Source organism: Geotrypetes seraphini, chromosome 8, assembly GCF_902459505.1.
Source record: "Geotrypetes seraphini chromosome 8, aGeoSer1.1, whole genome shotgun sequence".
NCBI lineage: Eukaryota > Metazoa > Chordata > Amphibia > Gymnophiona > Dermophiidae > Geotrypetes > Geotrypetes seraphini.
Genome location: NC_047091.1, coordinates 122,719,776 through 122,734,751, shown reverse-complemented (window position 1 = coordinate 122,734,751; position 14,976 = coordinate 122,719,776). Strand labels below are relative to the sequence as shown.

Here is a 14,976-nt window from a genome sequence, read left to right as displayed (position 1 = left end):
TAATTTTCAATATGGTATAGGATAAGAGTGGTGTGTCTTCTGGTAACATTGATGTGTGTTTCTAACACAGGAGCACCAGGTTCCAGTGGCTTAGAAAGGGGGGGATGAGGGGGTTGGTCCACCCAGAGTACTATCTTCCTAAGGGCACGGCACCCCTCCTCCTCTTCGCTCCCTGCTCCTCTCTTTGCCGTGCACGCACACCCCTGCCTTCTCTCGTATCTTTTTTTACGTCCCCGGCGTGAGGTTGCTGTCGGCATCGGTGCTCTCTCTGACATCTCTTCTGGGACCCGCACCTAGAAAGTGACGTCTAAGGGCGAGCCAACACCGACATGGACATGCTGCTCATGCCAGAGAAGTTAAAAAGTTATAGGAAAGGGGGTGGCACGGAGGGCGGGGAAGAGGGTGAGGGAGGAGCGCCACCGCCTCGGGCTCCGCTCACCCTTACTACGCCACTGCCAGGTTCATTTCAAATAGTGGAGGTCAGCAGCAGGCTGCCATTCTGCATGATATCAATTTACATTTTTCATGAATTGTAAACATGAATTTGGGTGTCTTTCCAATTCAGAAAGAAAATGAAAAGAGACTGAGTAGAAATGCAATTTGGTTTTTGTGGGTTTCCATCTGCTAGTTTCCTGTTATATTGTATGAGGCTGACCACCCGTTGCAGTATATTGGCATTTTCAGTAATTAACATTTAATGAAATGGTAATGGGAGAGTGTTTCTAACAATGTGAGAGTGTAGCAGGAGTACTGGGGTGAGGACACCCACAAATGATTTCTGTTTGATGGGGGAATCATTTGTCTCATGCACGGGGGGAAGAGTGTAGCAGGATGGAAAATATTATGCACTTGCTGGTTCCAGAGGACGGTTGGAGACCCAGCTATGAGTTCCAGCAGTTTTTGGAAGCCAGGAGTGTGTGGCACAGTGGTTGAAGCTACAGCCTCAGCACCCTGAGGTTGTGGGTTCAAACCCCGCGCTGCTCCTTGTGACCCTGGGCAAGTCACTTAATCCTCCATAGCCCCAGGTACGTTAGATAGATTGTGAGCCCACTGGGACAGAGAGGGAAAAATGCTTGAGTACCTGATTGTAAAAACCGCTTAGATAACCTTGATAGGCGGTATATAAAACTTGAAAAACTTGAAGCCTGCCCCAGGCTTGGATCTCTGATGGGGGACAGTTGGTTGAAAGTAGCCCTAACTCCAAAAGAGGGCTGGGAGAAGGTGGCAAATTTGTCTTTTGGTGATCCCCCCCCAACCATCTGATTAGAGAATCCAACCAACATGGAGGGTTTTCATACCAGAGTGACAGATTTGGGCTGTACACTTGAAACTTGAGGGGAGAATCTGTTTATAGTTAGAATTTGTTTTGCAACATTCCTGTTCACTGTTCAAAGAGAGTGCCTCTTCTCATCTATTGGAAGAAGTAAAGTTGGAGTTTGGACTTTAAATCCTGGTGTGGTCTACATTAAATGGGAGTGATGAGTGTGTTTGGCGATTGCCTGCTATGAGGACTCCAGCTGCTAAGTTGCTCCTGGCTCTGGTCTCTTTCCAGCTACTGGGTAAAAGAGGAGGTTTAAAGAAGCAGCTAACTTTCTTTATTCTTTGTCTACAGAGAACTGTGAAGGAGTGGAGTGTGGCCCGGGAAAAATCTGTCAGATGAAGCAGGGCCGGCCTCAGTGCACCTGCGCTCCTGACTGCTCTGCCTTGGCCAGCAAGCTGCCCGTGTGTGGGTCAGATGGATATACCTACAGGGACGAGTGTGAGCTGCTGACCAGGAAATGCCGAGGTCACCCTGACCTGGAGGTCATGTACCAGGGAAAATGTAAAAGTATGCTCAATTCTGTCTTTCTTTTTCTCTCAAGTGCCAGACTAGCACACCTACTGTCCCGTCACTGGGTCCTTTTTGAAATGCACTTCAGGTTGCCTCGACGATGAATGGGAATTGTCTGCTATAATTGCCAGTGAACACTTCAGAACAAAATGTACTTGCTGTTCACCTCATTAGATCTGCTTTGCCTGGGAGATAATCCTTTTCTTTTTTAGGCTGAGACTGCAGCTGCTTCGTGAAGATACTTTAATATCATCATTTTTCCTAAAACAATTTTGGAACATTTTAAGAGTTTATGAAAAGCAATGCACCTCACTCCTGCTCTGCAGTACCCCTCTCCCCATTCCAGCACACACTCCTCACACACACACACACACAGTTGTACCAATGCACCCTACTCCTGCCCTGCTATACCCCTTCCTATTGCAGTACTGGGCCCTTCCTAACCCCTCCTATTCCAATATTAGAACCTTCCTCCCCCACACACACACGTTCTCACAGATTTACCAATGCTTCTCTCTTAAACTACAGCACCCCTGCTACTGCAGCATACACCCCTCACACACACATTGTTTGGGGGGGGGTTTCCAAATCTTTATTCATTTTTACATCTCACAACAAGTGTACAATAATATAACAATTGATTCATATAGATCACTTGAAAATCTTTTCTATTATCATCATAAATACATATATTTAAGTCCCTCCCCCAGCCTCCCCTTCCACCAATAATATCTCAACCTCAGTCCTTCTACACCAGCATTCTTCAATGCAAGGCTTGAGGGGCAGTGGCTGTGCCCATTCTTGTATCTTATGTTAGCCAAGTATAGGATAATTAAGCCATTGTGACATCACTGATGAGGTTGGCTTTTAGACATTGGTAGAATGAGGCATTATGACATCACAATCTCAGCCCTGGAATGTTGCTACTCTGAGTTTCTGCCAGATCTACGGGAAGGGGGGGGGACAGCAAGAGGGAATGGGCGTCCCTCCTGCCGTGATTGTTTGAGGGGGGGACATGGGCGCTTGCAGTCGTGGCCGCTAAACTTATCACTATAAGCTTAGCGGCCGTGTTTACTTACAACCCGATTCTCTAACTGATGTCTGAAACATGGACGTTGGTTAGAGAATCGGGTTCACTTTAGGCGGGCTTAGGCGCCATTATGTATAAGACCCCTGTCAGCTTCTGAGACCGGGCGTCCTATACAGAATCCGGGCCAAGGTGTCTAGATCAATAAGTTTAAAAGAACCACATTGGCCAAGAATTAGATTAAGACTGTGTATCCTTAAACCTGTAAATTCCAACATGACACTCATCACAGTTTCACCATTGTGCAATGCTTGAGGTTCACTGAAAACAAATATACCTTTTAGTTAGAAGGGCTCTTAGTTGTCCCATCCAGAGTAGATACAGAGTATGAATGTAAACTGTGGGAGTCTTAATCTTATATTCTGCCTTTCTGTGACACGATCAACCCGGTTTACAATCACATTCAAAATTCTGATGTCAGAATGAGAGAGGAACCAGATTTTCATGACACAAAAATGGTTAATCTGGAAGCAAGTGGCCTTCTGTGCCAAGCCTTGTCCCCTTTCACTCACCGACTGTATGTCTGCTTCCCGGAAGAAGGAGCAGCTGCTCTTGCGTGCCGTAAATGTGTGCAGTATGGTCTGAAAATGAAAACACAGGGAGGGGAAGCAAAGCTTTCAGTAGTTTCAGTCTTGAGTTTGTTTTCTTGGAAAAAAATTTTTTTTAAAAAATCTATTTTGTATTCTTTAAAAAAATCTGTACGAACATTTGGCTGCCAAAAAAGGGAACGTGATGTACTTAGAAACAAATGCTGGTATCTTCAGAGTAACATTAAAAAAAAAAAAATCCGTGTGAGCTTAAAGGCAAAGGCTACCCGCAGTCCTCCATGCCCATGCCCCAGCTACATAGAATTGGCACGTCCCTGTAATAGATGTCAATGCAAGCACTTACCAGGGTCACATACTGTATATAGCAAATGTTATACTGTATATGGAAATTCTTCAGGTCTAGTATCATTTCCTGCACCTTGCTATCTCTGTAAGTAGATAATTACAGCAGAAGGACAATATCACAAACATGAGGTTTCTCCATATTATTAGCTGATTTTCATAGGTAAAAATTCATACAGAAGGCAGCTAGTAGGTATATCCTTTGCAAAAAGATGCCTTCAGTAGCCAATGTCTCCGTTAGCCAAGTTTCATAGTGCATAACTAAGCAGCTGCAATTTTTCTGCAGAGTCCTGCTCCAGTGTGGTGTGCCCGGGGACGCACACTTGTGTTGTTGACCAGACTGGCAGTGCCTATTGTGTGATCTGCAGAACAGCTCCATGCCCTGATGCCCCGAGCCTGGATCATGCTCTCTGCGGGAATAACAATGTTACTTATCCCTCCGCCTGCCATCTCCGGCGGGCAACCTGTTTCCTGGGACGATCAATTGGCGTGCGCCACTATGGAAGCTGTACAGGTATGGCCGTTTGGGGGGGCTGGAGAGGGCTTCAATGGCTGGGAGTGTTTAGATGGGCTGGAGTAGGTTTTAACGGAGATTTCGGCAGTTGGAATCCAAGCACAGTACTGGGTAGAGCTTTGGATTTTTGCCCAGAAATAGCTAAGAAGAAAAAAATTTAAATGGAATCAGGTTGGGCAGACTGGATGGACCATTCGGGTCTTTATCTGCCGTCATCTACTATGTTACTATGTTACATTTCAACTCCAATTCCTGGGATGATGAAAAATACAAGGTTGATACTGTTCAACATCTGGGAGACCAGCCAGATAGCAAATCAAGGAATGATCAGGGCTAGCTGGGATATTGAAAGCCCAGCTGGACCTCAAACCTCTGAAGTCTCAGGTTCATATCCCACCTCCGTTATGAAGTATATGATCTTAAGCCAGTGTATCGCAAACTGTGTGCCGCGGCAAAATTCTGGGTGTGCCGTGAGATGCCGGCGATGAGGAGAGGTGCCGGCGCTGGCCGACTGCCTGCAGGATGTGCCTCTCATGGCAAGAGGCATGTCCTTTAGGTAGTCAGCCAGCACCCGCGCCTCTTCTCCTCGCCAGTGCATCTCCTCTTCTCCATGCCTCTCCTGCTCAAGTACCCCCTCCCACCCCCCCTGGTGGCTCAGGGCCCCGTCTGGAGTGTCTTTGTGCTTGTGCAGACGTCGATGTGATGATGTCACGCACACGTGTGGCGTCATCACGTCAATTTCTGCACATTTACAGCTGCCCTCCAGCCAAGGCCCGGAGATTATTGTGCCACCGAGCAAAAATGTTTGCGGGACACTGTCTTAAACAGTTCTTTGGAGCAGACAGAGAGGGCTGGATTCAGTAAATTGCTCAGAGTGCTATTCTGTAGAGCGGTGTCTCACAAACTTTGCAAAGCTGCGGCACACTAAACGTGGTGGCCGTGGCTTGAGGGTGTCCAGAAGTGCACGGACATTGAGGTGAGGACATCATATCGATGTCCGCGCATAGGCAGAAACCCTCCAGATGGGGCCCTGACCCACCATTGTGGGATGCTGGAAGGAAAGAGGCATGGAGAAGAGAGGCACTGGTGCCAGCTGACTGGCTCCAGGATGTGCCTCTCGCCGCAAGAGGCACGCCGGTGCCGGTGCTCCTCCTCCCTTGCCTCTCGTGGCACACCTTGAATCTCGGGTAGCACACAGTTTCCCATACACTACTGTAGAGGAAGCTCCAGGATGAGCATTCTTTATGGAATATTGTTGGTTGCCAAATTCCGCACTTAACTTTGGGTGTCAGAAATTACAGAGATTAGGGGCACTCGATGAAGTTACAGGGAAATACTTTTAAAACCAATAGAGGGAGATATTTTTTCACTCAGAGAATAGTTAAGCTCTGGAACACGTCGCCAGAGGTTGTGGTAAGAGCGGATAGCGTAGCTGGTTTTAAGAAAGGTTTGGACAAGTTCCTGGAGGAAAAGTCTATAGTCTGTTATTGAGAAAGACATGGGAGAAGCCACTGCTTGCTCTGGATTGGTAGCATGGAATGTTGCTACTCCTTGGGTTTTGGCCAGGTACTAGAGACCAGGTCACCATGAGAACAGGCTACTGGGTTTGATGGACCATTGGTCTGACCCAGTAGGGCTATTCTTATGTTCTTATGTTCTAACCAATCACTCTATCTATCTATTTATGGAGGCTCCTCCTCTGGGCTGCTTCTATGGGGTAGGTTGTTCAATTTTTTTAATACATATATTCACCATTTAGAAACCAAATTGGATCTGGGCGAATGGAATCCTTACTGAGCTGGAATAATCTCTAATTTAAGGTTAAGTTAATCATAAAGTGGAAGAATTAATGGGGCAGGGGACTTGGTTCAGATAGTTTAAGGAGTTTTCCAGAAAGGGTTACCGAAGGCAGTGTCTATGCAAGCTTTTCATTTAGGAGTGAGCCTGTGCCCCCTGCCTATCTGGTCTCTGACCCCAGAGCATCTTAGTCTCCAGGCTGCTAGAAGTTGCTCTAGTCTAGACCAACTGAAGCCAAATACTTGGTGGGTGATTTCTCTTCTTCTCAGTTCTTTTGGTTTTTGTCTCATTGTGTATGTCTCTCTCTCTCTCTCCCTCCAGCTTTCCCCACCTTCTCTCAGGACATCGACAATGCAGAAGAGAATTATGTATGAGGACATTGTGCAGAGAAGGAGGTGATAAGGAAGAGAAAGGGCATTATGTGTATATTGTACATATAGCATATGTGGTATTTATTAAATATGAAGATCATTATTTATATATGTTATGAAAGTAGAACACCACCTTGTATGCTCTCCACTGTAAAATCCATTGAAGGTCTTGGCTGATGCTTTTCTATTAGGTCATCTCTGAAAATGATGCAGAAAGTAACCTAAAGCCTAAGCTTGGGTTTTTTTTCAGTTAATTAAATAGCTGCCTATTGGATAACCTGTAAAAGCGAGCCACACCGATCTTATCAGAGCTGGAAACATTAAGATTCTCACCAGAAGTCCATTTTACATTACCTCTTCAATTTACCATTTTTACGGTTAGTCTTCTGACTTTCATCTTTTCAAACGGCTAATCATGAGGCCTCTTGTGTGTGGTATGTCCTGTGTAGATTGACGCTGCGAACCCTGAGAACTGTTGCATGTAGAGAGACATATCACATGCAGTGCCAGAAGCAGGGGTACTGAGGCATGACGGTGGGCCACAAGAGAAGGGGTCTGGCAGACTACTAAGTTTCCAAGTTTATTAAGTATTTGATTAATCGCTTATTCCACATTCTAAGCGATGTACAACATATTAAAATATTAAATTACAGTAGTTCAAGGGAAACAGACAATATGAATATAACTCACAAGACAAAACATGACTCAAGAGGAAGGGAATGGGGAAAGAAATACAAGTTTAAAAGATAGTAAAGGAAACATATAAGGGAAGAAAAACAATAGGGAGGGGGAAAAATAATAAGTAACAGAGAATTTAAAGCACAGGGCTCAGTAGAGAGCCCTAAACTAATCCAACATTCTAGTTTTATTAGCTGTCAAATGCATCTTTAAAAAGAAAGCATTTTAGCTTGCTCTTAAATCTATCCAAACTTAATTCTTCTCGTATATAAATTGGGAGTAAATTCCACATTTGGGGGGCTGTGACAGAGAAAATAGAGTGTCGTCGTGTATTTATAGATTTAAGGGAAGGAACTGCCAAGAGATGTTGGTCGGTAGATCTAGATGGAGTATAAGGAATCAAAACTCTATAAATGAAAGAAGGTGATTTATATAGAAGAGATTTAAAAGTTAATAAACTTAGTTTGTAAGTTATTTGGTGAACAACTGGAAGCCAATGCGCTTCCTTAAGTAATGGAGTCCCATGATCAAATTTTTTTGCGTTCTTTATGAGTTTAATTGAGGCATTTTATATAATCTGCAGATGACGGATTTCTTTTGAAGCAATTCCTTTGAACAGAGCATTACAATAATCAATTTTTGAAATCACCAGCGAGTGAATCAGTATATTTAGAGATTTAGGGTATAGGAATTTAGAAACAGAACGAATTTGCCGTAATCTAAAGAATGTAGATCTAACAATACTACTAATATGTTCGTGGAAGGTAAGCTTGCTGTCAAAAATAACTCTTGTGTGCAAGAACATGGCACTGAATAAAATGAAGGCCTACCAATGTTACCCTTTCTGATTTTTATCCTCAAAGTCACAAGAATTTCATGTGCATAAGGTATGATAAAGATTCATTTTTTGTCACAGTGGGTGATGTACTTGTGCTGAAGATACACGATGTGGCAATACGCTGAAAGACGTCGGAATTACCGAGAGCAGAGCGTAAGGATAGCAAAAGCTGCGAGTATAGGCTGCACTTTGCTATCATAACATGTGAGAACACATTTAGGGATTGTTTTACTAAGCAGTGCTAAAAAGTGGCCAGGGCTTTCCCACATGCTGAAGCCACTTTTAGACACAAAGGATCTCTGAATAAAAAGAGGATAGTATCAGAACTAAACTTTACAGATTAGGAGCTGTAACTTCATTTATGATGAGCAGAAGTGTGCTAGAGGTGTGCAACCCCAGCAGCGAAGCCGATGCCGGACGGATTTCTACGGTACGGGTCCAGTATGTAGCGAGACAGATCGAGATAGGCTGGCGCAGTGGTGTAGTAAAGGGGGGGCACAAGCACCCATCCTCCTCTTCACCCCCACTGCCGAGCGTGCATGCCGCTTCCCTCCCTCCGTACCTCTGTAACGTTCCTGGTACGAGTGGCTGTCGTGCCAGTGTCGGCTCTTCCTCCGACGCCACTTCCTAGGCGCGTGTCCTGGAAGTGACGTCAGAGGAAGGACCGACGCCGTGGCAACAGGAGGTTGGGGGGGTTGCTGCTCACGTCAGAAGCGTTGCAGAGGTACAGGGGAAAGGAAGTGGCAGGCGCATGGCAGGAGGGGCGGGGAAGGAGCATGTAGAGGTGGGGCAGGGGAGGGGCACCACCGGCCCAGGCGCCTCTCACCCTCGCTACACCGCTGGGCTGGAATTATCTTGGACGGTGACTCCAGCGATGGGGCAGCGTGACCAATGCCGAGTGGACTTCTACAGCTTATGTCTGGAGCAAGAATACATTTTTTACCATGATCGTATAGTCGGAGTACAGGTCTTGCTTTGCTCAGGAGAGAGGGGGAAAAACATCTTGTAGTGGAACTTGGCAACTAAAATGGAACTTAGCAAGTAAAACAAATAATGACTAGATTGTTGGTTTAACATTGCCTCAAAAATAGGGGTTACCAGGTTTTCCATCTGGAAAATCTAGACCCGCTACCGGATTTTCTAAATGGCGACATTGTCAGCGGCTGCCATACAAGTGCTGTCAACCACGTGACGGTGCTGTGTAGAGAATCTCGCCTCTGGCAAAAAATGGTGTCAGAAACGTAGGCCGGGGTTTTCCAGGCCTACATTTCCAAAGCCTGCTGTTGACACGCATCGTGCCTCCAGAGGCGCCTACCAGTGCCAAATGCCACTTCTGGCATTAGCCACACCCACAATGGCATTAGGCGCCAGTAGGCACCTCTGGATGTACGATTCTGGCACCATTTGTTAAGGCGCTAATAGATGCTTTGAATTTCTACTTAAATACCTTTAAAACGGCATTTCCTTCTTCACTTAGGCACTGGTAGGGTTAAGGCACCATCTACAGAGTTTCCCCCTTAGAGCACAGTCATGTATAGGGCTACCATATTTTGGGCTGTAAAACCCCGAACACATGGCCCCACCCCATTCTACCCCAGCCCTGCCCCGTTCTACCTCTAACCCCACCCCCACAAAGCTTCCTCTCTTCCTCGATGAGCTCCAGCCGCGTCTGCAGGGCCTGGAGCATGCGCGGAGGCCCTCCAGGTGTGGCCGGAGCTCATTGGGGCTTTCCAAAACCCAGACAAACTGCCAGGTTTTGGAAAGTCTGTCTGAGAACCTGGACAGTCCTCTAAAAAGAGAACATATCCGGGTTTTCCCGGACGTCTGGTAACCCTAGTCATGTAGCTTCCTGCACACAAACATGCACTCAGTGCTAAAAAATAAATTATATTTTGTAGTGCATTCCTAAACTACCATAGGATGTCTAGGCGCACCTCACAGCAGTGCTTTTTAATCTGTGATAAGCAAGTGATAGTGCATACCGCAGCTTAGTATAAGGACCCCTTAAATTACCCCTAATCCTAATTTCTCAGCCACCCGTCTGCCAGTTCTGCACTTCAGAAACATTACATGCTGCCACAATAGAGGGCCAGGTTACACATTTTTGAAGTTCCTAAATTATACTTAGGTATAGTGAGACACATGTGGACTTGCAGTGTCTCATAAGACCCTTGAATGTTTGATTTAGGACACATTTTGAGGTAAATGGTGATTGTTTGTGTCCCTATCCTTAGTTAGTCTGACAAAATATCAGGCCAATGTCACCGATTTCATGGCAACAGAAGGAAAGTGGGAAAGGGACAGTGCACATCAACCTTGTGGTTCTTTCCAGACTTGACACGGTCCGTGCTTCGGCTCCAAACTTTATTTAATACAGCCAAATATCGCAATGTAAAACATATAGAATATCTATCTTGTGGTTCCTTCCAGACCCAACACGGTCTGTGTTTCAACTCCAAAATGGAAGCCTGCCTCAGGGGTATGGATGGTCATCCAGAAGATGGTGCATATGCACTTAAACATCTACATTTCAAGATGTTTGATACTCTCGAGGAACCTCTGATTAAAAACTGTGCCAGGAAACAATTTATCGCTCGTGTGTTTCGTGTCTTCAAAAGACAGAAACAATGCAAAAATTTCTACTGGATGACCATCCATACCCCTGAGGTAGGCTTCCATTTTGGAGCTGAAACACAGACCATGTTGGGTCTGGAAGGAACCACAAGATAGATATTCTATATGTTTTATATTGCGATATTTGTCTGTATTAAATAAAATTTGTTGATGTGCACTGTCCCTTTTCCACTTTCCTTCTGTTGTATATTGATCAAGGGTTGTTTTGACTTGTTTTGTGTATTACATGGATTTGATGGCACAAGAAAGACCTAGAACTAATGCTTTAGTGGTCCTTGGCTTGTTAACATCTGTGTCAACTCACATACTGGAGCTTTAAATAGCTTCTTTCTCAAATTCCATCTGTAACCTCTGTGGGGCAATGTTAATATCTTGTACAGCACTGTGTACACTAAAGGCATTATATCAAATCTCCAATATTCTGAGCTATAGGTTCTGAACATGCATAAGAGAGGAGCAAACACCTCAGCTGCAAGGCAAAGGTATCTGATAAAGGACGCTTCCACCAGGGTGAGCTATAATTTTTGATAGTTGTTGCAGTTCTTGTACACAGCATATTTTTAGTGAATTCAGTATTTTGAGAGTGTTGCCTTTTATACATTAAAAAGAAAAAAAAATCCTGTTTTCTATTTTTGTAATATTGTGTCTGGATATTTTACACAAATGCATTATCATGCAGTGAGTGCAGAGTATCATAATTATTTTATAATTGGCGATATTTTACTGCTATGTTAATTAAAACCGTGAAATGAGCTACCCTCTGGCTTCTTGCACTTGCTTAAACATGTGCAGTGGGGACTTTGGCCGCTGAGACAAGTCAGATTACTGCATTTATCTTTTGGGATCCAGGGTTGTATTTGAGAGAGGTCAAGATAAATAGGAATGAAACATATGGACCAGATTGAGTCTGCTTTATTTTAAGAGAGTAGAAAGCCCCCTTGAGCCAGAATTAAGACTTCCAAGCACTGACCTCTGATAGATGAGCATATTAGATACCAAAGCCCAGTCAATGCTTGATTTAAAACAGGAAAGTTCATTCTCCTGCCCTAGTAATGGTTCTAACCTTAGTGGGAACATGTGACATGACATTAACCCCTCCCCTGTATTGTACAGGCTGTCAGTCTCAGCCAAAGAAGGGATTGTCCTCAGACCAGAGCTGCCCCCATGTTTCCCCTATCCAGCTTCCTCCTGCAAATCATCCACTCCTGAATCAGAAGAAGCACTTACAACCTCCCCCACCCCTCCTGAAAACTCAAGATCTTCCCACGGCCAGCTCATTTAAACAACAAAATAGGGGAAATACAGCCTCGGACATTCTACAGGGAAGTTGGATTTTTGAATCATCTGTTTCAGGTTTGCATTGGTTTTTCTGTTGGTATTTTTAAAAAAATATTTTAATCTAAGCCAGCTCTTCTCTTTGTGTAAAGGAAATTCAATGTGTTCTTAATAGTATCCTAAGCTGGAAAGGTTTGCTATGTCATAAAACTCCTGCTGGTAATTGAAACAGGATGAGGGAACTGTGGGGTGCAGACTTGTGCAAGTTTACAATGAACTGGCACGCTACAGCTGCCACTGAACCACATCTCTAAGCACTCTGTCTACATGAGCTCTTATGACAGGAGGGCTGTATTAGAGTTCAAACCTATGCTTTATTTACTTTTTTTTAATGAATGAGTTTGCTATATTAGACCTGTGAATGTGTGGATATGTCACAGTACCAATACTCAACTTATCTTGGCTCTGAAAACATATTTGAAGCAACATGACCTTCTATCCTCTATCCTTGTCAGGTAAAGAAATGAATCTTGGGAAATTTGTGTGATATGAAGGCAGCCATGTTGAATTTCAGATTTAGCAGGACCAGTTTGGATTGTGAGATTCTCTTATTTGTCATTCTAAAAACTTTTAAGGTGAAACATTTCATGCTGCTAGCCTTGGTATATAGTCAATGGGTATTTTTCATGCTTGGTCTATGCACTTTCTTTGAAAAGTCCTTTAGGTACAAAATACAAAATTTTGCTGGAAGATAAAACGTCAATCTTTAGGGAAGCATGTTCACCACGACATTCTACTTTACCAACTCTCCGAGATTGGCATCACCTCTACAGTCCTTGATTGGTTCTCAAAATTCCTTCGTTCCCGTTCCTACACTGTCAACAAGAATGGCACCTCATCCTCCCCCTGGATACCAATCTGTGGAGTCCCGCAAGGTTCACCTCTATCTCCTATCCTCTTTAACATTTATATGTCCTCCCTAAAACTCCTCCAGCTTTCCTCCCTTGAAACAATTTACACCTATGCTGACGACATCCTTGTCCTTCTGGAGACAGACTCGAACCTCAATGACCTCTCAAAGAACATATCCTCCTGTATCTCGAACCTGCAATCTTGGGCCCACACCGTCCAAATGAAATTGAATGAATCCAAGACAAAACTTCTTTGGCTTGGCCCAAAACTAGCTCAGCTACCCACCTCAATCCCACTGTCCTCTGGCTCCATCCTGCAGCTCGAATTCTCCAGCAAGGTCCTGGGTGTCATCATTGACTCTACACTGTCCTTCAACGACCACCTCAACTCCCTAGTAAAAAAATGCTACTTCAGCCTTCATATGTTGAGGACAGTAAGATCCTGTTTCCATCAAAAACATTTCGCCGTTCTCGTCCAATCCATCATCCTCTCCAGACTGGACTATTGCAATTCCATCTTCATCTGCCTAACGAAGAAAAACCTCCACAGACTCCAGCGGATTCAAAATGCCGCGACCAAGCTTATCTTTGCAAAAAGTAAATTCGACCACGTCTCACCACTCCTCTCCAAACTTCACTGGCTTTCGATAATTTCCAGAGTCCACTTCAAATGCATCTGCCTAACTTTCAAGATCCTCCACGGCATCCTTCCTCCAGTAATCCCACTGTCCTGGAATTCCTCTAATTTTAGTACCACCAGACCTACTCAAAAATCAAAACTATCCTTCCCCTCATTAAAAGGCATTTCCCACCCAGGAAAACTGGGGACTTCCCTCCTCTTCAGATTCACCGAGCTCTGGAATAACCTTACCTCCCCTCTTCGGAACCTGAGTGCTCTCCAACCCTTCCGCAAACATCTTAAAACCTGGCTTTTCTCAAAAACTTAATCACTCCCCCCTCCTCTGACATCCTAGCTCTCTAACACTCCTCTTTCCTCTGATCTTCATCTAACCCTTTTCCTTGTAGTTCCTCTCTCTTCACAACTCCCTGTAAACCGTGCCGAGCTCTATGACCATGGAGATGGTGCGTTATACAAACCTAAGATTTAGTTTAGTTTAGTTTAATCTCAGTGTTATTTCTGAATCCTGCTCAAAACATGCAACCTGACTAAAGGTAGATGTGTAGTGGAGCCACCCTGAGTGTCCTTTAAGCCAGACTAAGGGAAACCAGGTTTTAGATAGCTGCTATACTTGGGTTCATGGCTCTGAAAGTTCCTTCCTTTGGTTTTAACATCTCTATTAAAGAAGCCTGTGCAATAGGAGAGTATGACAATATTTCTATTGAAAAATGCTCAATAATTGGACATATTTTCAAATCATCTACATTAATGGAAAGTTTGCAGATCCATTTAACTTGTGACTACGGCTCCATCTCTAACATGAAAGTCTGCACTCTGAAAGGGGAAGATCTGTACCTGCTTTTCCTGCAGAAATGTTGTCCAATTGAAATGTTGTGCATAGTTCTGAAAATCCAAAACTCTACAAGTAGTTGTCTAAACTGAACTTAGTTCGGAACACCTTCAGTATAGGGTAAGGAGTTTTCAGAAAGGTGTTTTACATAAGCAAAATGCTTTTATCCCACAGCAATCTCTTTGAAAAGTCCCCTCTCTATGAGTATCTATATGACGTGTCTATACAGCTTCATCAGTACACTAGAGTTGCACAGGGATAGAAATTTTACCTATCCTTCACCATTCCCTAAAGGAATCTAGCCCATACCCACTAAGATCCATTCCACCCCCAGCCATTCCCACAATTAATCTCCTCCATCGCCATCTGTACCTATAGGAGTTGACACTATTGCTTATTCACTTGCAGCTCTCTGTTTCCTTCCAACCCCTAACAGCCTCCCTCATAGATAGTGTGACCATATGGCTCCAGAAAAAAGGGGACGGATTGAGATATCCGGGTTTTACTTCCATTGACAGCAATGGAAGTAAGGAGAAAAGAAAGAGACATCTTGGTTGCTTTCAATGGAAGTAAAATCCGGATGTCTCAATCCGTCCCCTTTTTTCTGGAGCCATATGGTCACACTACATAGATGCAAAGTTACCCAGTTCTAAGCTGGAGATTTTGGGACAATCCTAGATT

At 44.2% G+C, this 14,976-nt stretch overlaps 1 protein-coding gene across 1 annotated transcript in view; it reads left to right on the top strand.

Moving 5' to 3' along the window:
- FSTL3 (follistatin like 3) overlaps positions 1-7,936 on the top strand; it is a 34,131-nt gene extending 26,195 nt beyond the window's left edge. The window contains exons 3-5 of the mRNA XM_033956919.1: positions 1,613-1,828; positions 4,095-4,322; positions 6,441-7,936. Of these exons, the coding sequence (XP_033812810.1) occupies positions 1,613-1,828; positions 4,095-4,322; positions 6,441-6,493 (497 nt within the window). The 3' untranslated portion in view covers positions 6,494-7,936. The remainder of the gene's footprint in view (positions 1-1,612; positions 1,829-4,094; positions 4,323-6,440) is intronic.
- Positions 7,937-14,976: the final 7,040 nt, after the last annotated feature.